This window comes from Schistocerca americana, chromosome 2, assembly GCF_021461395.2.
Source record: "Schistocerca americana isolate TAMUIC-IGC-003095 chromosome 2, iqSchAmer2.1, whole genome shotgun sequence".
Classification (NCBI taxonomy): Eukaryota; Metazoa; Arthropoda; class Insecta; order Orthoptera; family Acrididae; genus Schistocerca; species Schistocerca americana.
The window spans coordinates 696,449,605-696,474,335 of NC_060120.1; the positions used below are offsets into that span (position 1 = coordinate 696,449,605).

The 24,731-nt window shown below is 41.2% G+C and overlaps 1 protein-coding gene across 1 annotated transcript in view; it reads right to left on the reverse strand.

Moving 5' to 3' along the window:
- The window catches only part of LOC124594349 (cilia- and flagella-associated protein 100-like), a 173,211-nt gene that overhangs the window by 127,009 nt on the left and 21,471 nt on the right, over nt 1–24,731 (reverse strand). The window contains exon 2 of the mRNA XM_047132717.1: nt 23,114–23,292. Coding sequence (XP_046988673.1) covers nt 23,114–23,292 — 179 coding nt within the window. The remainder of the gene's footprint in view (nt 1–23,113; nt 23,293–24,731) is intronic.

Sequence of the window (24,731 nt, forward strand, 5' to 3'; positions counted from 1 at the left end):
GATCTTGCATTGGAATGTCAGCTGGTTGGCTTGAACATGAATCTTTCCAAAACAAAAGTAATGTCCAACAAATGGGTCCCAGCTGGAGAGTGAAAGTCAAGGACAGTCTATTAGAAGAGGACAGTGAATATGTCTGCCTTGGCCAGATTATAAATATGAAGGGAGACATAAGGCCAGAAATCTATCGACGCATCAAGCTTGGCTGGCAAGCATTTGGGAAGAATTCAACAGTATTCAGATCAAAAATGCCAGTAAATCTGAAGAAAGCAGTATTTGATCAATGCATTCTTCCTGTGATGGCGTATGGCTGCGAGACATGGACACTGAACTCATTTACAAAAGGGAAACTTAGGACAACACAAAGAGCCATGGAGAGATCAATGCTGGGCTATACAAGAAAGGATAGGAAAAGGGCAGATGACATCCGGTCTGTGACGAAGGTTAATGTCATCTTAGAGACAGTAGGTTCCTTGAAATGGCAGTGGGCTGGCCACGTCACAAGAAGAAAAGACAACAGATAGACGAAGCTACTACTGGAGTGGAGTCCGAGAGAGCACCGGAGGCCTAGAGGAAGACCACCAGACAGATGGGACAGAGACATCAAGAAGATTGCTGGTAACACCTGGCAGAGAACTGCCCAAAACCGTCCCACTTGGAGAAGACTGCTGAGAGCCTACCTGAATCCACGACTAGAAGAGGCCACATCATTTAATGATTGAATTGGCTGATGATGATGATGATGATGATGATGATGGTGATGATTTCAGGTGCAGATGTAGAAGACGCTGTCAGCCGCACCCAAGGTAATCGTTCTGACTTAGTTCCTGGCTTCCTACCTTCCTACAGGACTGCATCCACATTTGTACATGGTTGACCTCACGGGAATGCTGTATAGCCACTAACACTGAACCCTCTGTGGCATACTGAGGGCGACATCACGCCTACATCAGTCCAGCTGTTGCCCCCACTACTCACTGGACAGAGGGCTTTAGGCTCATACCTTCGGGAGAATCATAGGATGGATATTAGGTGTTATGTAAGGCACCCTGCGACAGAGAATGTTCATAGTGGACGCCAACGACAACATGCTGGTACAACACGCCAACCAGATGCGCCTATGCAGAGTGGCTTCCACCTCGGGACAACCACCACTGCCCTTGAAACCAGTATGGTACAATTCCAGAAGCCTGCTCATGACCCACAATTCCATGTTCAGTGCCATTGGAGCTGGTCTGAGTTTCCCACTAATGTGTTTCTGTATAAAGTTTAGCCCAGATTTACCTACCAATCCATACAAAGTCTATGTATTACCAAAATTATGTACCCACAAACTGTTAGCCAACTAAAACTCGTATCCTAACCTTTGACTAAACAGAACCTAATTTGAACTGATCTGTAACTGGTCTTAATACAACTTATCTTTGTATTTTTATTAAATGCGCAACTGAAGTAAAACAATTATCTGACCCGAATAAAAATTTTCACTTAGCTCGTGTCTTGACAATATTATTGCAGATTTTTCGAAAGCACAACAGCAAATACCAAGCCGGCAGCAGCTAAGCTAGATTTCTATTTTTAAATAAAATTTCCAAATAATATCAAACTGTTGCATTCCATAAAGTGCAATGTGGTAGTGTGTAATAAGAAACTTTCTTTAAAAAGTGGACTGCGGAGAGTAACTTTTTCTAAGAGTTTAGAATGAAGTACATATTCAAAAAGACAGATTGAAATTTCGCGTGATCTTCATACATAACATTGGTATGAAAAATACTAAGCTTAACAAAGAGAATGATGATATAAAAAGGATATGTGGCGAGCAACTATCGATCATGCCATGTTACAGAAACAGCACATTGCTCTGTTGGGGGACCATATTGAACACATGTTGTAACTTGCGACCATATCCTAACGAACGTGCCAGAACCACCCTTATCATGTGTTTTATCGTTCTTCCCTCTTTCCTGCACCCACACCACATTCTGACTGCTTACAGCACTATATTTTCACCTGGTGGCAGAAAACTGAACTGTGATGTTTTTCAGCATACTCCGCGAGCGCGCCGTTTAGTGAATGTACCTACGATGTTTCAGTCTCCTGCGACGTATGCACCCCAGATTGTAGCACTCGGAATACCTGCAGTTTAGTTACAATTGCACAGAGCAAACATTCAAGCACCAGTATTGAGGAATCTAGGGATATACTAAAGCTACCTACACATCGCTCTTGCAGAAATCGCGAAGACAGGAGTAAATTAATTACAGGTCGCAGAGAGACATTTAAGCAGTCATTTTCCCTCGCTTAGAAGAGGTACAATGGAAAGTACCCTTTGCCATGTACTTCACAGTACTTTCCGGAGTATGGGTGTAGATGGAGTTGTAAACATAAATGTATGGTGTGTGTGAGAAACCGCTTAAATGAGGACCACTTGTCTAAACAATGGTGTTGGCAGATCTGCGGGCACGGGACGCAGTAACGAAAGTAAACCAGTGGAACGGACACTCGGGGGAATCAGCCAGGTGAATGGCTGCTCGAAACATGCACTGCACCACAGATGCACACAGACTGGGGTAGTCATTACGGCTGTTTGCTGATTACGCTCTGGTGTACGGGAAGGTGTCGTCGTTGAGTCACTGTAAGAGGACACAGAATGATTTAAAATTTCTAGTTTATGTGGTGAATGGCAGCTTGCACTAAATGTACAAAATGTGAGGTAATGCAGCCGAGTAGGAAAACAAATACTGTAGCGTTGGTATACAAGATTAGTGGTGTGTTCCTTGATACAGTCATGTCGATTAAATATCTAGGTCTAACGTTGTGAAGCTATAAGAAATGAAAAGAGCACGTCAAGTTGGTAGCTGGGAATGCGAATGGTCGACTTCGTTTCATTGGGAGAATTTTGGGAAGTGTAGCTCATGTATATAGGAGACCACATACTGTGATGCATTCTTGAATACTATTCGAATCCCCACCAAGTCGGATTAAAGGTAGACATCGAAACAATTCTGAGGCATGCAGCTAGATTTATTACCAGTAGGATCGAACATCACATGAGCATCACGGAGATGCTTTATTGGTTGGTTGGTTGGTTGTTTGGGGAAGGAGACCAGACAGCGTGGTCATCGGTCTCATCGGATTAGGGAAGGATGGGGAAGGAAGTCGGCCGTGGCCTTTCAGGGGAACCATCCCAGCATTTGCCTGGAGTGATTTAGGGAAATCACAGAAAACCTAAATCAGGATGGCCGGACCTGGGAGATGCTTTATTAACTCAAGTAGGAATACCAGTAGGGAAGGCGATATATTTGTGAAGACTAATGAGGAAATATAGAGAACCAGTATTTGAAGCTGACTGCAGAACGATTCTTCTATTGCCAACATACATTGGACATAAGGTCCATGAAGATAAGAAGAGAGTAATTAGGGCTCGTACAAAGATTTATTGATACTCGTTTTTCCCCACGCTGTATCTGCGAGTGGAGCAGGAAAGTAAGTGACTATAACTGAGATGGCGTAAGAACTTCCTTGACAGCTCAAAGCGCTGTTGCCAGCTTTAAACAATGAAGCGCTAATGGCTGCAGGCGAAAACAATAACTGTTTATTGAGCTGTGACAACACTAAGGCGTTGCCATACAGACGTTACAAAATCACGTTACATTATCGACTGAGGTAGGTCTGCGAAGCTGCTGCACCCAGTCCACTGTAACTGTCAGGGATCAACTACACCGATTCCCATAGTAGTGGATACGTGGACCCACCACCATGCATTGTGCAGTGGCTTGTGGAGTATGCATGTAGATGCAGATGTGAGGTATAATGCTATGGAGGACATTCACATGGCATCCCATGGGAAGTGTGGCTGTAATGAAAGGTACCATGACAGCTGTGAACTATGTGAACATTATTGCAGAGCACATGCATCGCTTCGTGCTTGAATCCTTACCCAACGGCAATGGCATCTTCCAGCCCGACAAGTGGCGGTGTCACAAGGCCAGAATCGTTCTGGAATAGCTTGTGAGGAGTTATAGTGAAATCACATTGATAGCTTTGTCGCGGAATTCGCCTGCTCTGAACCTGATAAAAGACATCTGGGATGGTATAGGGGTCACCGTGCCCAAACACCATCGGCCCGTAATTAACTGGAATTCTGTGACATGTGTGCAGATATCTAGCGCAGTTACCGCCTATATCTACGCCTACATACATACTCTGCAAGCCACCGTGTGGTGAAAGCCATTTCCTTTCCTATTCCACTCGCAAACAGAGGAGCCATAATTTCTCACATCTTATCTTCATGGACCCTATGCGAAATGTACGTTGGTGGCAGTAGAATTTTTCTACAGTCAGCTTGAAATGCCGATTCTCTAACTACCTGTAGTAATGCCCTGCGAAAAGAGCTTTGTTTTCTCTCCAGGTATTCCCATTTGAGTTCAAATAGCACCTCCGTAATACCTGAGTGCTCAACGAATCTATCGGTGACAAATCTAGCAGAACGCCTCAGAAGTGCTTCAGTGACTTCCTTTAATCCGGCCTGGAGAGAATCCCAAATACTTGAACAATACTCAATAATGGGTCGCACTAGTGTTCTATAAGGATCCCAAATACTTGAACAATACTCAATAATGGGTCGCACTAGTGTTCTATAAGCCGTCTCCACGTGGAGGAGCTACACTATCCCAAAACACTCCCAATAAAAAAAGTCCAGCATTCTCCTTCCCTAGTACCAACATAAGTGGTCATTTCATTTCATATCGCTTTGCAGTATTACGCCTAGATATTTAATCGGTATGATTGTGTCTATCAGCACCCTACTAATGTGTATGAGGTCCCATACTCCGAGGAGCATATGGGACGATGCGGGAGACCTGCACCGCTGTATCAGGCAAGGTCCTAGTGGGGGTGGTTTGCCATTGCCTTCCTCCAACCGTAATGGGGATTAATGATGATGATGAAGACTACACAACAACATCCAGTCATCTCGAGACAGGAAAAATCCCTGACCCCGCCTGGAATCGAATCCGGGACCCCCTTGTGGGGCGGCTGGTGGAAAATTTACTGTTGTATAAATGTTTGAATGAAGAAACACTGCAGTTTCCGGCCGATGTACCATATGTGGGGCGACTGGTGGGAATGAAGGTTGCTGTTATTTAATGTTTGGTTTGTAATGTAGAAACATTTCCCGGCCGTTTAACCATATGTGGGGTGGCGGGTGGAATTAATTGTTATATAAATGTTCCTATTAATTATGCTGACTTTTGCCGTTCTCAATACTGGCTCTCTAACTACAATTTTGGCAACCAGAAAGTGATTAGCAAAACGTGAAGCCTGTAATTAGAATTCCTAGTGCCCACTTCATCTGAGAAATACACTTATAGCGATTCATAATCAAAAACGATCGTGAAAAAACCTTCGCTATATTCTGAAAGTCACAGATGAAAAAAAAGAATCCACACAATCTGACTAACAGAGCAGTTCAGAGTCTAATGCGCTGATGCAACTATAACTGTCCAAATTAAATGTTTAAGTGAATGCTCGCCGTAATTTGATGATAATGTTCATCAAACGCCACACTAAATAATGGTAGAATGTTTGTCCCGCGAAGGCACGTGAAAATACGACATACGCAAATTGAAGATAGATCATTAAAGTCATTCCAGAATTAATACTTCACTTGAAAATGATTTCATGGTTACGCGTAACCCGAGTAACTTAATACGGCATCCGAGGCTGTTTATAGCAATGATACCGACGCGACGCGACTCCCGACACAGATGGTGTGCTATTCAGCGTCTGGAGAGAACTGGGGCCTTTTCCTCGCGCAGCGTTCTTATATATAAAGCCGCGGTGCGGACGGCTAAGGGAACGCCTGATCAAATCGGCCCTCTCGACTAGCCGCTGGGCTAGTAATGCACCACTTTAAGTTATTGAATAAATCATAGCGATGAAGCTCTCAATTTAAATGTGCATTCAACACACAGGTAAGTAATCATAATAAAAGTCTGACATGGCTAAGTAAAATATTTTGGGCGAGAGAATTAATTTAATTACACTGCACGCAGTAGACGAGCTCTGAACTTGCCCTTTGGAGATACGCTATCGCTATAGTTTTATAGTTATTCAAATGAAACTTCTCACATCTTTATGGTTATAGCGGATCTCCATTCTACTTAAATATAGACATCCTAGCCTTATTTATTAGCCTACTTAATCTATCTTGCTTCCTTAATTTTTAAGACAAAAACCAGAAAATCATGAATTTCAACTAAAATCTTAATTTGTGAGATCCAAAGTACTGTTTCTATTAAATTATTATGAAAAAGGAATCTAAATATAAATTTTTAAGTCTCTAGCTTTTTTCTGTTGCGCCAATGATTTTTACAGAAAAACGTCCAAATTTCGAAAATGGTTAAAGTTATTGAACTGACATTCAACACTTGTTGATTTAGTATTACTCCTGACATGTTAGAAACGTTTCAGGTTATTTACTTGATTTTTACAGTATTGCGCAACATTTATGACGTCAGAGCTAGTTACAGCGGACTAGGCTGGCACACAATGGAAAGACTGATGTGAATTTTATACAGCGTGTGTAGGCTGCTTCCCTACATCATCCTCTACTTAAATTTTTTTTTTAATGTTAATGAACGAAAAAAAAAATTTAATTACAAAAAGGGAAGCAAGAGTGCAGCTTAACTCCCTATGAAAATTTAAAATTGAAATGTAAACATATAGAAATATTAAAAGAAAACTGATTACCTACTTTAATTATTTAAATTGCTCGCATGTTCACTGCCTCTTAAGCAACATTATCCCTCAAAATTTAAGCAAAATCAATGAAACACTTTGGCATGCATATTGCCTTCGACAAACAAACACATAAAATATGTAAAATCATGAAAATCTTAAATACATTCTTACATACACAAATTCAAAGAAAATAACACAGTTATTCATGATACATAAACAGATGATTATATCTTAGCAGTCTTTTCTAAACCTGAAAGAAAATTTTACAATCATCACAATTTCATTTTTACACACGTGGTTGTAGCCGCTTTGGCTCGCGTTCTGCACTTCCATTCACAAGGGTAGAGGAGGGGAAGTTGCTATGGTGTGCGTCCTTCACGTTCACTCTAAATTACATGGGGAAAGGGGAGGGGTCACTGTGAGTTGTGTCCAAGTCACTCCACGCTTTCACGCAGCTACCAGGCTGCCATTATCTGGTTTGTCCTGTAGAACAAACAAAAAGAGAGCCTCAGACTCTGTTCACTTAATATCTAAGGGTGGGTCACAATGAAATGGGGATATATACATTTTACCCTTCAATATGTTACTGGAACAAAGTTAACAGAACTTTTTCAATTTTACTCTCGCGGTTACTTAACTGTCATAAAATCGGTAAACAAATGGCTCAAAACGCCGTTAGTCACGTACTAGAGAAAATTTATGCTCAACACATACAATCATAAATCCTATTTAATCTCAATTTATTATTTCTGGGCCGGAACACTGAACCAATGCTCGGTACATTCCTGATACATTTGTATTTTATTCGCTTAGCTGACTCATCTTCAATTACTTTATTCTTAGAGATAGTATGAGTATATTTGATTAGTAGTTGTATTCTCAGCTTCTTTGTAGATGTGAGTAACTTGTGGTAATAGTACAGTTCTGAATGTTCAAAACACGATACGTTTAGTTGACTACTAAATCCATTTATTGGTCCTCTGCTGCTGTGTCAGTTCCACATCTGCAATTATGTACTTATTTCATCGAAGTGTATTTATGCTGAGCTATAAATAATGTTTCACGTCTGCCATTATGTTACTCAAATATGTTGCTAGTGTATGTACTTATTTAACACTCACTCTATTAACATTTAAAGCATAGGATAGCACATTTATTTCATATCTATAGTGTATTGCAGCTGATCAGTTTGCTCACGTGGCCATCCATTTCCACTCGATCGGATGCTGAAACCACAGGTAGTCTCTCTCGACCTACCACTAAAGTACATTAAGTAATTATGGACGAGCGTAATGCTAAATTCCTTAAACCTATAGGACACCATGAGCTGCTCTGTCTCATCTAACATAAGGGTACCTATGGTCGCATTCACGCCTCCAACTCATAACCTCACTACGTGTAGGTGTGTCCTGTCACACACTACACCAAATAACGGCCAGCTCCAATCTTATAAATATTTCAAAGACGTGTCCTTCACGTCTCAACCACAAACACTGTTCAATTCTATTACTCTGCCATTCCTTGCTACACAAGGTGAGTTCATTTTTACAACTTATCTGCATATTTTTCATAACACTAAGCACTTTCTCTTACTATTTATTAGTTAGCTCTAATGCATACACTAGGTTTCACTGCCATTTCAGATCCTGCTTATACACGAATTTGTATATCTTTTTAAATTACTGTTGGTGGACCATTTCCAATAAAACAACACTTTATACTTACAATATTACCAGGGTTCTATACATACTTGTTACTCAAATACCTTTGTATCTTAATTACATCATACTTCTCTGCTGTTTATGTCACTGTTAGGTTTGTCACATTAGGTATTTTCTTCACTAATCGGTGGATAGAATGGTTACAGAACTCATGGCTTGATAGCCATGACGGAAAATTTTTGTATTGCAAAGAAGGAGTCGAAACTTTGGTAGATAGGAAAGATGAAGAATGACTGAGACCTGAAATGGAAAGAAGATCTCACACAGCTGGGACTGCACAGCTGCCACACTGTGTAGAGGTTACAGAACAACCTCCTCCCTACAGAAATCATTCACTACCTATGAACTTCTTTAGGTCGATCACATTCCTGAGACCGAATAGCTTTTTACTCTTAGGATACTCTAGCCTATATGCATTGGCGTGTGGTTTTCCTATGATCCTGAAAGGTCCTTGGTATACAAACATGAATTTCTTTGTTTCTGCATCTATTTTCTTTGATTTTTCCTTGGTTTTGACAAGGACTAACTGACCTATTTCAAAACTGGTGGGTACAGCTTTTGCGTCATGACGCTTCTTCCTTTCCAATGCTCTTTCTCTTATATTTGCCCTAGCCTTTAACGTCTTCTCGTCTGTGGATATTTGCGTTAGAATAGGGAATTCTACCATATCTGCAATCACATTGTGCGGTTCTTGGCCAAACATCAATTCGCAAGGCGCAAAACCAGTTGCATCATGCCTTAAGTTGTTAATTACATTCTCAAAATACTTCATGTGCTCTGCCCAACTTGAGTGTTTCCGAGCACAATAAGCCCTGCGAAGCCTATTCAATTCTCTCATAATACGTTCACTCATATTTCCTTGGGGGAAATACACAGATATTTTTAGATGTTTCACTCCGGCCTTATCTAGACATTCCTTAAATCTGTCAGAAGTAAATTGAGGCCCATTGTCTGACAGCAAATTCATCGGAACGCCAACGTTCACGAAGAAATCTTTTTCCAACTTTTCTACCACCGTTTTTGCATTTGCTCTTTTAATTGGGTATAGCTTAACATATTTACTGAATTCATCCACAACAACAAAAACATGGGTGCACCCACCTCTCGAAGCAGGAAGAGGGCCAAACAAATCACAAGCCAGTAATTCTAGGGTTTCAGTTGGCTCTACTGAATGCATATCCCCTTGTATTCTTGTGTTAGCAGCACGGAATTTCTGGCACACTACACAAGATGCTAGACGCTTGGCAACACGGCGCTACATGTTGTCAAACACAACCTTCTCTTTTAATTTTGCAATGCACTTCTTTGCACCATAGTGCCCATACCTCAGGTGTACATAGTCGATTAGTAAGTCTACATGTTGTGAGGGAAAGCACAGCTTCCACTCAGAAACACCTACCTTTTTCCTCCTAAACAGAATACCTTTATGCAGGCAATAGTATTGCGAAACCTTAGGATAGTTCGTATTTCCTAAATAGCTCTTCACTAATTTCAGTTGGTCATCTGCATTCTGCTCACGTCTCAAGTTCTTAATCACTCTCTTTAATGCACTTTCTTCCTTTACTTCGTGTAATGCAAACATTCGTACTTCACTTAGGTCCGTTGCTATAATTCCCGCGTCATCACAGAGCTCCGCACTTCTAGATAACCCATCAGCTACCAGACTGTCTTTCCCTTGAATATATCCAACCTCAAGGTCAATCTGCTGGAGATACAATGACCATCTTACCAAACGAGCATTCCTCAACTTACAGGTCTTTAAAAAGGTCAACGCCTTATGGTCACTGTAAACAATTATCTTGTGACCTAATAGATACTGCTCAAACTTCTGTACCCCAAATACAATTGCCAATGCTTCCAGTTCTGAGATGCCATAATTTCTCTCTGCTGCCTGTAAAGATCGACTTGCGAAAGCTATAGTCTTGTGCACTTCTTGTTCGTTCTCTATTTCTACTTGGAATACCTCCACAGCTATACCATAGCCACTAGCATCAACCGACATACAGAATGGTTTTTCAAAATCAGGATGATGTAAAATAGGACTATTAATTAAAGATTGTTTAAGCACCTCGAACGCCTGTTGACATTCTGCTGTCCAAACCCAAGCGGTATTCTTTTTCAGCAGGAGGTGAAGACAGGGCGCATTAAAAGCCTGATCACTAACAAAACGCCTATAGAAGCCGAAAAGACCGAACATCGATCTCAACTGCTTCTTGTTTCTGGGAGCCTCAAATTTTTCAATGACTGCTAGCTTGCCTGGGTCAGGCAGAATACCTTTTCCACTTATCATATATCCCAAGATACCTATTTCCTCTTTAACGCACTCTGTCTTTCCAATCTTTAGTTTCATGCCACCTCTCTCAATAGCCTTTAACACTTCCTCTAGTAAAACTATGTGTTCTTCCCAGGTAGGAGTTGCTATCAACAGATCATCTACGTAGACTGTTATTTTATTACTTAAGGCTGGTCCTAAAACATGGCACATCACAAGTACGAAGGCACAAACAGAGATATTAAGTCCGAAAGGTACCACACGGTATTGGTAACAAACTCCTTCGTACAAGAAAGCTGTGTATTTCCTTGAACTTTCCGCCAGTGGCAAATTCCAATATCCACACGTGATGTCCATAGAAGTTAAGAATTTTACTCCCCGGAACTTTTGCATCTTCTGCGGTCTATCACTTTCCCTAACCACAATTTCATTCAACCAACGAGCGTCCAAGACCAATCTGATACTCCCGTCTCTTTTTGGTACAACAACAAGAGGATTATTGTACTCACTGACCGCTTTTTCAATCACACCCCACTCTAGCATTCTCTGTATCTCCTTTCGAACCGCCTCCTTCCTAGCTACATGTATTTGGTATGGCTTCCTGAAAAACACTTGGCCAGGTTTCACCTTAAATTGACATTCATAACCTTTGACCACGCCAGGTCGATTTGAAAATACCTTATGATGTTTTTTTAAAACTTGTCTCAGTTCTTCCTTCTAATTAGCTGAAATTTTATCGATTTCCTGCAATTTAGCTTCTATTTTGTCCAAAATAATTGCTTCTTCTTCTTCTTCTGTGTTTAGCTTACTTTTACTAAGATTAACACCTTCGTGCCAATAGCTCCTATTTTTCAGAATTCGTATAGGCAGCTCCCAAGTTTCATCATTAGTTACCACACGTTTATCAATAAAAGGTACCGTAATTACTCCAGTTATCGGCAAGACCATTTTAAACTGGCTTCTTTCAAAGTCAACAACACTCTGATATTTTGACAAGAAATCTAAGCCAACTAAAACCTCAATACTGAGATTGTTTACAATTAAGCAGGGATGATCAATTAAATTACCATTAATGTTAAAGGGCAGCAAAGCTTCTTGCTTTACCGTTTTTGACACCTTGCCAGTAGCACCAATTAGTCTTAGTCCTGATACCCTCATTACTGTAAGCTTGTCTTTACCATGTAACACATCAAAGATGGACTGAGATATCGCACTCACCTCACCTCCACTGTCTAAGAGACAACGTACATTGATACCCAACATATTCACTATTATTATAGGGTGGCTTATTCTAGTTTGTACAGGTGGTTCCTCAAACTCATCCAATAGTTCCTTTTGTATTTGTCTCCAACTAAACTGATCGACATCTGTCTTCATTACATTTAGGTCAAAGTGTGTAGGGGTTTCCTGAATTACATTTTCAGCTGCCTTTTCCAGTCGGTCTATTAATTTCAAATCGAAACACCACACGACTTCATTACACTTAGTTTGCTGAACATAACCCTAATTACTGTAGTCTGAGCGATTCTGCGCCTCCAGACCGGACATAACACTAGTTACAGCTAAACCACTTTCACTATTATCGTCGGGTTCCTTCTCAAGTGACAACTGGTCACAGCTACTGGGTTTATCGACCCCCAACAGGCTATCCTCTACACTCTCACTTACCTCCTGTCCTAAATCTATTAGTACAGTATCAATATCCTGCACAGGCACTTTAGATAAGAGCACATCATTCTCATCGTAAATATAAGCATGAATTTCTTCTGCTTCTTCACCTGACAATTCAGTATTTTGTAGCTCTTCCCTACCGTTACACTGCTGCGCCTTCTCTTTCTCTTCCCACTTAGAAAGCGTCTCTAACACGGTATCTATCAAATACTGTGAGTGATCTAATATTTCTGCTGTATCCTTAGATGCTACCTACCCCTCATCCACATGTTCAGTCTGAGTATTCTGATCTGTCTTACCATTTACCGTAACTACTGGCTTAGGAAAAGTAACCACCTGGTGAGCGCCAGTGTCCTCATAGACGGGAACTAGATTTCCTGCCTTGGCCTACTACTGTTTCCTTTATTTGTATTATAGTTAACTGGCACAGCATTGCTTTCCGCACTGTTGTTTACCTGCATAATTTTGTTCTGAACAAAATTACTATCATTTGGATGCCATTGTTGGTTCTGATAATTATTTCTCCAATTCCTACCTCTCTTAGGTTGGCGAACACCTACTGTTCTGATGTTTACATTGCCATTCTGCTCGTTCTTAAAATTACTGCTAGTGTTATTAGCGTTTCTGTTATTACGTGCTTGCTCCTCATTGGCAGCAACACGCTCTACACGTTCCAAATATTCAATGAAGCGATCTAGATTGTCTCTAGGGGCAGATATAATTCTAGTTTGCCAATACCATGGCAGTTTGGCTTCAAGACCTAGTATTATCATTTCAGGTTGTAGCTTTTCGTCCAAATGTGACAAACGTGAGATCCATGACCTGGCAAACTCTTTAATAGATTCCTTGCCTGCATTGAAGCGTTTTCCACTCCAATATTCTCTCAACATTTCATTTTGCTTATTGCTAGACCAACACTCACTAATGAAAGCAGTTTTAAATTCCGCTAGTGTTTTACACTTCATCATAACATCAGCTGACCAACGCATGGCGTCACCTGCTAAATGGCTTCTAATAAATAAGATTTTCTCTCGTTCAGACCAAGTTGGTGGAATCACATCTTCAAAATCGTTCCAGAAATCTAGCGGGTGGATATTTTTATCTGGATCGAACCGCAAGAACTGCCGACACCCGATAAACGCGGCGTTTGCAGCTACAACTTGTTGTATACTACCATTACCAGAAGTTACTGAAGCTACTTTATTCTCAATGTTAGTATTAATATTTTCTACTCTCATTTCAACATTATCTACTCTTTGCACAATATGAGTAGTGTCAGTTTTGATTGCACTTACTTCTGCTTGGCATATGTTTACTTTTATATTAACATCTTTGAACCTATCTGAGCACAGTTCAGATTCTGCCTCGATCTTTTCTGTTAACTTGTGCTCCAGCTTCGCATCTTCCATTTGGAAGTCTTTGCGAACCTCAGCAACTTCGGATTTTACTGTTTTATACATTTCAGAAAATTGTTGAGCAACCTTTTTCTTAATATCCTCATGGTTGTAATCAATTTTATAATTTAAACTGTCCAGATCCTCTTTCAACTTATTGCAACCAGCCTTGAAGGTATTGTCCATTTCCTCCAATCGTTTATTAAAATTAGTTTGGCTGGCCACAATTCTGTTATTTACCTCAATTATATCAGATTTTAACTCAGCTGTCATTCTAGCATTACTGGCTGACATTTTTGCATTACTGCTTTTGACCTCAGTTATTTCAGACTTTAATTCAGCTGTCATTCTAGCATTACTGGCTGACAATTTTGCATTACTGGCAGCTATTGCTTGTAATATTACATTTAAATCAATTGCCCCAGTATCTTTGGGTTGCTCACTAGCTGGCTTTTTACCACACTCAGGTGACGAAAAACTAGCTCCAACACCAGAATCATCAAAACTAAATGAAACTTCTCCTTCTTAAACTCTACCATCTATGATGACTGTTTCGTTTTTAACTCATCAGATAAACTATCATCCAATAAATCAACAATTTCTGATTTCTGCTTTACTACAGGGGTCTCTATTATTGAATCATTGCCCCTTTTCACACTACTGCCAGGAGACAATACTTCATATTTCACCTTAACATTACTATTTTCATGCATATTTACACTTGAACCATTGTCTAGATTTACAGTTCCCTCAACAGACATAGGTTCTGATTTAAGTGTAACCTCAGTTTCTTCTGGCAGTTCCATTTCCGACAGTCTTTTAGTACAGTTTAGTAAAATTTTTAACAGCTTTTCACTTAACTTAGTTCCTTCTGCACGACGTATGGCGTTGCCGGCGCGGCGTACCAGGATTATTGATGCGATGCAGCGCTTTGAACTGCAGACGGCACTTCGACGGCTGCTGTGTGTTTGCGTGGCCCGGAACTCCAGGCGCGGCTCCGGTTGCTCCGGCGAACGACTGCGGTGAGGCGAAACTGGCTTCTCGCGATGCCGGCAGCGCCGCTTGACGCAGTGCCACCTCCGTCAATCCAGATGCGTTGTTAATCCAATTGCGTCGTCCACATACACACGTAAGACTATCACTGTTTTATTACTCAGTTGCATGTCGCATTTCACTCCCGAATTCGAATATTTAAAAATCGCTTTCACTATTACTCAGTTTCCTTCCCAGCCCATGCACCATATGTGGGGTGGCTGGTGGAAGATTTACTGTTGTATAAATGTTTGAGTGTAAAAACACTGCAGTTTCCGGCCGATGCACCATACGTGGGGCGACTGGTGGAAATGAAGGTTGCTGTTATTTAATGTTTGTTTTGTAATGTAGAAACATTTCCCGGCCGTTTAACCATATGTGGGGCGGAGGGTGGAATTAATTGTTATATAAATGTTCCTATTAATTATACTGTCTTTTGCCGTTCTCAACACTGGCTCTCTAACTACAATTTTGGCAACCAGAAAGTGATTAGCAAAACGTGAAGCCTGTAATTAGAATTCCTAGTGCCCACTTCATCTGAGAAATACACTTATAGCTACAGCTTATAGCTCTGAGGAATTAGGAGATTGTCTGGGATTCATAATCAAAAACGATCGTGAAAAAACGTTCGCTATATTCTGAAAGTCACAGATGACAAAAAAGAATCCACACAATCTGACTAACAGAGCAGTTCAGAGTCTAATGCGCTGATGCAACTATAACTGTCCAAATTAAATGTTTAAGTGAATGCTCGCCATAATTTGATGATAATGTTCATCAAACGCCACGCTAAATAATGGTAGAATGTTTGTCCCGCGACGGCACCTGAAAATACGACATACGCAAACTGAAGATAGATCATGAAAGTCATTCCAGAATTAACACTTCACTTGAAAATGATTTCATAGTTACGCGTAACCCGAGTAAGTTAATACGGCATCCGAGGCTGTTTATAGCAATGATACCGACGCGACGCGACTCCCGACACAGATGGTGTGCTATTCAGCGTCTGGAGAGAACTGGGGCCTTTTTCTCGCGCAGCGTTCTTATATATAAAGCCGCGGTGCGGACGGCTAAGGGAACGCCTGATCAAATTGGCTCTCCCGATTAGCCGCTGGGCTAGTAATGCACCACTTTAAGTTATTGAATAAATCATCGCTTCCTTTGCTGACGGCCGATGAAGCTCTCAATTTAAATGTGCATTCAACACACAGGTAAGTAATCATAATAAAAGTCTGACGTGGCTAAGTAAAATATTTTGGGCCAGAGAATTAATTTAATTACACTGCACGCAGTAGACGAGCTCTGACCTTGCCCTTTGGAAATACGCTATCGCTATAGTTTTATAGTTATTCAAATGAAACTTCTCACATCTTTATGGTTATAGCGGATCTCCATTCTACTTAAATATAAACATCCTAGCCTTATTTATTAGCCTACTTAATCTATCTTGCTTCCTTAATTTTTAAGACAAAAACCAGAAAATCATGAATTTCAACTAAAATCTTAATTTGTGAGATCCAAAGTACTGTTTCTATTAAATTATTATGAAAAAGGAATCTAAATATAAATTTTTAAGTCTCTAGCTCTTTTCTGTTGCGCCAATGATTTTTACAGAAAAACGTCCAAATTTCGAAAATGGTTAAAGTTATTGAACTGACATTCAACACATGTTGATTTAGTATTACTCCTGACGTGCTAGAAACGTTTCAGGTTATTTACTTGATTTTTAAAGTATTGCGCAACATTTATGACGTCAGAGCTAGTTACAGCGGACTAGGCTGGCACACAATGGAAAGACTGATGTGAATTTTATACAGCGTGTGTAGGCTGCTTCCCTACACCGTGCGCGGGAAGCGAGAACGCTACCCCAAGACCACGAGCTGCAGACACCCTCTTAATGCTGTATTCGATCATTACATATTGTTTTTCCTACTCATCCGAATTAATTTATTTTTTCTGTATTTAGAGTAAGCTGCCATTAATCACACCAACTAGAAATTCAGCCCTACAAACACTCAACGATGACACCTTCCCGTACATCACAGCATCATCAGCAAACAGCCGTAAACTGCTGCTCACATCATCCATCAGGTCATTTACGAGCCAATCACACATATCGGAACCTAAACCGTATGCTCGGATCTTCGACAACAATGTGGAGTGGCGCACCGTGTCAAAAAAATGGTTCAAATGGCTCTGAGCACTATGGGACTCAACATCTATGGTCATCAGTCCCCTAGAACTTAGAACTACTTAAACCTAACTAACCTAAGGACAGCACACAACACCCAGTCATCACGAGGCAGAGAAAATCCCTGACTACGCCGGGAATCGAACCCAGGAACCCGGTCGCGGGAAGCGAGAATGCTATCACACGACCACGAGCTGCGGACGCGCACTGTGTCAAATGCTTTCCGGAAATCTAGGAATATGGAATCTGTCTCTTGCCCTTCATCCATGGTTTGTAGAACATCACCAGAGAAAAGGGCAACTGAGTTCAGCACGGGCGATGCTTTCTAAATCCGTGTTGATTTGTGGACAGAAGCTTCTCCGTCTCAGGGAAATTTCTTATATTAGAACTCTCAAGAAGACGTCCCAAGCGGTAGGATCGACTTTTTGAAATTAGCTATGCCGCGATATAGGTCGTGGTTCCAGGTATCACACCATGCAAGCATTTACCCTGGTGGACCCTTGTTTGCGAGTAGTTGACGAAAAAATGAAATTGGAGTTGTACGCGACGCTCAGTAGCGTTAAAAGAGAAGAGTTTGCAGACCGGTTGTGTGGTGCAATAGATACGGTAAGGCCTTTACGAGCTGAAGGTTAAGGGTTTGAATCTCGTCACGTGCTTTACACATTTTATTTTTAAATCTTTGTCGAAATGACGTAAATCATTATTTTTATACAGAAAACTGGTTTAAATGTAGCTTTTTATTTCTGTTTCTTCGTTACATCATTTTAATCATCGTATGAATTTTTTCATTTGCTCTAATTTTTTCTTTATAACATTCTTTTTTTACTCGGAATTTTTGTGAATGTGAATTTGCTTACATTTATCTGATATAGTATTTAAATATTTGAAAATGCCGATCTATCGGTTAAAAAACAAAAGACGTAATAATGTAGTTATACTGACCGTTGAATGATATCAAAAGTATTTTTTGCTCGAAGAATTGTACTTTTTTTGGATGACAACACCAGTCAACAGCCATTTTGCATCTGGGATGTGATACATCAACTAGTGTATATTTTGGCGTGTAGAATCCGAATATACCTTTCAAAATGTTCTAACACGTACAATTTTTGAGTTTTTAAATGTTTTTTATTTTTCGTATTCAGTACTTCGCTTTTTGCTGTTCTTCTGTTTTGATGTTTATTTGCAGAGAAGAACTGGAAGATCTACAAATCGTCAGTAAATAGTTGGTGGGGTAATTCAGTAGTGTGAAAGAGATCCTCAGTGAGTGTCCCCAATGAAAGATAGTGCAAACTTTCTGTGTTTAAAACTTATACTACGAAAAATGGCATCTAGTAAATCTCGTTGGCACTGTCTAAACACCCTGACAACTTTTGTTATGTGTATGGGAAATTCACTCCAAAAGCGCAAAGAAAACCAATCACTGCTTGGTTAAGAAGGCATATAAATTGTATTTTGATTGTCCCGTTGGTGATCAAGATAAAAATTTTGCACCTCATATTGCCTGCATAACCTGTACTACAACTTTAACCGAGGGGTTGAAAAGAAAACGTCGAACCATACCATTCGCTGTTCCGATGGTGTGGTGTGAGCCTAATGACCAATATTCAAACTGTTACTTCTGTCTTTCAAATACTGAGGGACATTCAAGCAAAACTAGACATAAAACAAAGTATCCAAATGTATCTTGAGTGCATTTGCCTGTGCCCCATGATGAGGGGTTGCCTGTTCCTGTCTGTAACTTGAAAGCCACGGAAGCAGACACCATGTCAAGTACATCAGAAAGTATTGAGCTTATAGAAGAGTACTGCCCTCAATATCACGACACTTCGCCTCAGCTCTTTAATCAAAATGAATTGAACGATTTGGTTCGCGATCTAAAACTTTCGAAACAGCAAGCTGAAATCTTGGGGCCGAGACTGCAACAACGGAACCTTCTATCTCCGGGACAAAAATTTCCTGTTTCAGATCATTAGGTGCTCCCTTCACTCAATATTTCTATAAGCAGAATTCAATGTGTGTATGTAGAATGTCAATGGTCTGATGATGCAGCTAGGTTACAACATAACCCCAGAAGTGGCGACTATTTATTGACTCCAGTAAAACCAGCTTGAAAGCAGTACTACTGCATAATGGCAATGCACTTCTATCGGTACCTTTGTCTTACGCAGTAGACATGAAAGAAACTTATGAAACCATGGCCTATAAGGAAGTCATATGTTCCTGAAAACGTAAATGTGAACAAAACCCCATAGGTTGAGCCCGATAAAATCATTTTTCCTCCTCATCGTATCAAGTTGGGCCCTATCAAGAACTTTGTAAAAGCTCTGGATAAAGAAGGTGAGGTCTTCAATCACTAAAAAGAAAAGTTTCCCAAATTAAGTGAGGCAAAGCTGAAAGAGTGTAAATTTGTTGGACCACAAATAAGAAAATTGTTGAAAGATCCAATCTTTGATACCAAACTCACAGAGATCCCATTAACTGCTTGGTCTTCTTTTAAAGTAATTGTGAATGGCTTTTTGGGTAACAGAAAAGACAAAAACTATGCTACCATTGTGAATTACCTGTTGAACAACTATAAGAACATGGGTGTAGAATGTCGCTTAAAATTCACTTTTTACATTCTCACTTTGATTTCTTCCCGGAAAATTTGGGAGCCGAAGCGATGAGCATGGTGAACGCTTTCACCAAGTCACTCTTACCATGGAACACCGTTACCAAGGCCATTGGAACCCTTCGATGATGGGTGACTACTGCTGGGTTCTTGTTAGGGAGAATGATGAAACGGCAAACAAAAGAAGAGCTCCGTCGTCGCATTTTTCAAAAACGAAAGACGATTAAAGGGTAAAATATCTTCTGAACTAATTTGGACCCATATATACATACAAAATAGTACTGATTTCAGACGTTCTGAATCTGTATTTTTGTTTGACTTAATTTCGTCAATTTTCGGTATTACCATTTTTTTCTTCTGCTGTGTATTTAGGAAATGTGACGTCGTAGAGAAAAACTGATTTTACCAGTGTATACAGCGCCACAAAATTAGGTAAATCCACCCATTTACAAACCAGATGCAGAAAAAAGTTTAAATTTATTAACTAGTGTAATCATTGTGCAAACATTTAAAACATACCCTAAATTGCTATTGCACTATGGACACATAACCACAGATGAAGATTTCAATGAAAGAGGGGATTAAGTAAAACAAAATTCAAGCAAAATGAGAAATATAAATAATGAATGCAATAACATGGACGAAAAAATAGGATGATAAAATGAAATAAATTAAATTGAAATTAATATCTAACATTAATTAAAATCACACGACCGAAGATTTCAAGCGGAAAAAGGATGATTATTGGGTAAAAATACCAAATTGAAGTAGCTGATGCGATGTTTAAAATGATTTGCGAAAGGAAGAGAAATAAAAAGTTACACTTAAACCAATTAAGTGAATAAAGATGATCAAAAATTTAAAAGTAAAAGAAAATTAAAGTAGCTACCATGATTAGAGCCCACGTCTACTGCACAGCAAGACCTTATCCTATCCAATACACTATTAATACGATACAAGTCTTTTAATGCTTCACACAAAATTCCGAAATTTCTTGGTCAACAACTCGCAATGGAGGTATAATGGAGCATATTATTTTTTCTTTCTTCGCTCTTCTCCTTTTATGCATGTGAACGATATATACACAAAGCCAAAGGTAAATTAACCAGTTGCTTCGTGGCAGAGATAATGTTTTGAAAAGAGATACGCTCTTCAATTGATTAACTTCTGTATCTTCACCTGTTTGTTTCTATAATTGGTTCCGGGTGGACGTATGACGAGATCCGTCACACCAGATTTGTTTAAAAAGGGGTATTTCAAACGTACATTAAAAGTGTTAGAGAAAGTTACTAGGAAACTAAAGTTTTATTCGTGTATTCACATCGACCATACTCGTCCGTTCATCATTTCGCCCGCGCCGAGAAGCCTGCATCTGCAGGTTCAGAGCAGATAAAAGGAATTTGCGCGAGCAGCGGAGGAGCAATCCTGCATTGGAATTGTTTTAATCAGGACTACGCACAATGGAATTAATGTGAAGAAGTACGTAACGTAAATGATGAATATCGATCTTAAATATATTGACACTGAAGATCTATTGATATTAGTAGCAGTTAAAGTTCATCCCGGATAAGTGCAACTTCCAATTTCTTTCAGTTATTCTTCCCAATTAATTTTGTTTATTATTCAAGCAGTAATTATTAATCAGCTTCCTTCATTTGCCTGCCCGCCTATTTTGCCTCTATTCAAGGGCCCACCAGCGTGAATGGCTAAAAGTTGTGATAGCTGGGACCTTAATCTACACTACTGGCCATTAAAATTGCTACACCGAGAAGGAATGCAGATCATAAACGGGTATTCATTGGACTAATATATTATACTGGAACGGACATGTGATTACATTTTCACGCAGTTTGGGTGCATAGATCCTGAGAAATCAGTACCCAGAACAACCACCTCTGACCGTAATAACGGCTTTGATACGCCTGGGCTTTGAGTCAAACAGAGCTTGGATGGCGTGTACAGGTACAGCTGCCCATGCAGCTTCAACACGATACGACAGTTCATTAAGAGTAGTGACTGGCGTATTGTGACCAGCCAGTTGCTCGGCCACCATTGACCAGACGTTTTCAATTGGTGAGAGATCTGGAGAATGTGCTGGCCACGGCAGCAGTCGAACATTTTCTGTATCCAAAAAGGTCCGCACAGGACCTGCAACATGCGGTCGTGCATTATCCTGCTGAAGTGTAGGGTTTCGCAGCGATCGAATGAGGGTTAGAGCCACGGGTCGTAACACATCTGAAATGTAACGTCCACTGTTCAAAGTGCCGTCAATGCGAACAAGAGGTGACCGAGACGTGTAACCAATGGCACCCCATACCATCACCCTGGGTGATACGCCAGTATGGCGATGACGAATAAACGCTTCCAATGAGCGTTCACCGCGGTGTCGCCAAACACGGATGTGACCATCATGATGCTGTAAACAGAACGTGGATTCATCCGAAAAAATGACGTTTTGCCATTCGTGCACCCAGGTTCGTCGTTAAGTACACCATCGCATGCGCTCCTATCTGTGATGCAGCGTCTAGGGTAACCGCAGCCATGGTCTCCGAATTGATAGTCCATGCTGCTGCAAACGTCGTCGAAATGTTCGTGTAGATGGTTGTTGTCTTGCAAACGTCCCCATCTGTCGACTCAGGGATCGAGACGTGGCTGCACGATCCATTACAGCCATGCGGGTAAGATGCCTGTAGTCTCGACTGCTAGCGATACGAGACCGTTGGGATCCAGCACGGCGTTCGGTATTACCCTCCTGAACCCATCGATTCCATATTATGCTGACAGTCATTGGATCTCGACCAACGCGAGCAGCAGTGTCGCGATACGATAAACCGCAATCGCGATAGGCTACAATCCGACCTTTATCAAAATCGGAAACTTGATGTTACCCATTTCTCCTCTTTACAGGAGGCATCACAACAACATTTCACCAGGCAACGCCGGTCAACAGCTGTTTGTGTATGAGAAATCGGTTGGAAACTTTCCTCATGTCAGCACGTCGTAGGTGTCGCCACCGGCGCCAACCTTGTGTGAATGCTCTGAAAATCTTATCACTTGCATATCACAGCATCTTCTTCCTGTCGGTTAAATTTCGCGTCTGTAGCACGTCATCTTCGTGGTGTAGCTACTTTATTGGCCAGTAGTGTAGATCACTGTATAGATGGTTTCAATGCTGGGGACCACTTCTTGTCAGAATGTGTTCAAGAATTCTGCAGCAAATAGATGTTATAATATTGGTCATTAATTATAAGGGTGCGTCCTTTTACGTTTCTTATATGCAGGAGTCATATGAGTTTTATACTAGTCACTTGGGACTTTCCGCTGGTGCAGAGGTAAATGCCATCTAATTCGTGCCAAAGAAAATCACTCCTATATTGCTTCCTAAGGTGGACCGACACGCCATGAAACAAGCTGTCATGAGGTTTCGGCTGCACAGAGTACGAGTGAGGGAGCGAGTTGAAGGACTGAACTTACTTCATGGCGGCGCGCTGCATGGTGCAGAACTCGGCGGGCCGCAGGGGGTGCGCGCCGGCTGCGGGGGCGGCCCCCCTCTTGGCCCCCAGCCTGCGCGGCGCCGCCTCGCCAGACGGCTTCTTGCGGCGGCCCTGCTGCACCGCCGGCCGCTCGCGGCGTGCGCGCGACTCCACCGCATTCTGCGGAAACCAGCCGCACAGCTCAGCAGAGACAACACAAGCATCTGCGACGTGTCCCAGATACGGAGTAAACAGAATTATAGCTCGCCGACGTGAACACACTTCCGTGTTTGAAAAGCAACTTTGTTGAAAGTCTCTTCGGGTATGCTGCCGGATCCTAAAATCAACTTGACTCGATATTTCGGCAATCCAACTGTCGCCATCTTCAGGAAATGCTGCTTCTGCTGATGACCGGGACTCATCAGCAGAAGCAGCATTTCCTGAAGATGGCGACAGTTGGATCGCCGAAATATCGAGTCAAGTTGATTTTAAGATCCGGCAGCAAACCCGAAGAGACTTTCAAGACTTATTACGCCGGGAAAGCCTACGTAATCACAAGCAACTTTGTTGATTGCGAAGGACCACTAACTTCTGGCTTTAGTTAAACACTTTCAAACACCATCTCCTGTCTAAAGGGCTGCCGATTCGACACATCATCCTCACGGTGGCTGCCGACCGACTCCTCGATTTCGCGAGCTGCAGAATACTTCACGAAATTATGAGGGGCAGTCAAATGAAAACTGAACACCCGCCACATCGGGACTTTAGGACGGTTCCATTCCAGAATAATCACCGCAGACGTTAAGCCATTCATCCCACTGGGAGACGGGAACAGGACTAGCAAACAGGCGCGGCCAGGAAATCAAATGCTACATTATGACGACGTCTTTTCTCACATCATTACACGAGGCAGGTTCCGTGTCAACACCTCCATTTGTACACATGGGCTTCGAAGCTGAGGAAAAGGCCTCTTGTGAGTATTGTATTTTATAGTGATTAAAATTCTTCTGGGTATTATCCCGCGTCATTCCTAGAAACTGACAATAACAATAAACTAAAACCGACGTTTCGGCCGAATTGCAACGGCCTTCCTCAGGGAACGACTAGTTTTGCATTGGGATAGGTGCTTCTGTTTATTACAGACTATCGATGTCTGACGTCACGGTTGTAAAACTTTTAATTAGCCCTCTAATATGATTGGCTAGTCATGACGTAAGGGAAGATGGAAAGAAAGAGGCTATTCGTGGATATCCATGTCGTCAACGATTCCACTGGTACACTTACCATATGTAAAAGGCGTCAGTGAACGGCTAAGCAACTTCCTCCGCCGACGAGGTTTCAAACCGATTTTTCGAAGCAGTCACAGGATCCGTGTTTACGAACTACGGTGTGAGTGCGGAGCTGCCTACATACGAGAAACAGGGAGACCTGTTAGCTTACGAGTAACAGAACACGAACGCTCTGTACGATTACAACAACATAATAAATCCGCAATAGCGGAACACCACAGTGACTATGGACAACCTATCAGGTTCCAGGAAGCCCAAGTACTGGCGGAAGAATCGTGGATGCGAGAACGCAAAATACGGGAGCCGATCGAAATTATTAAGCAGCCTGAC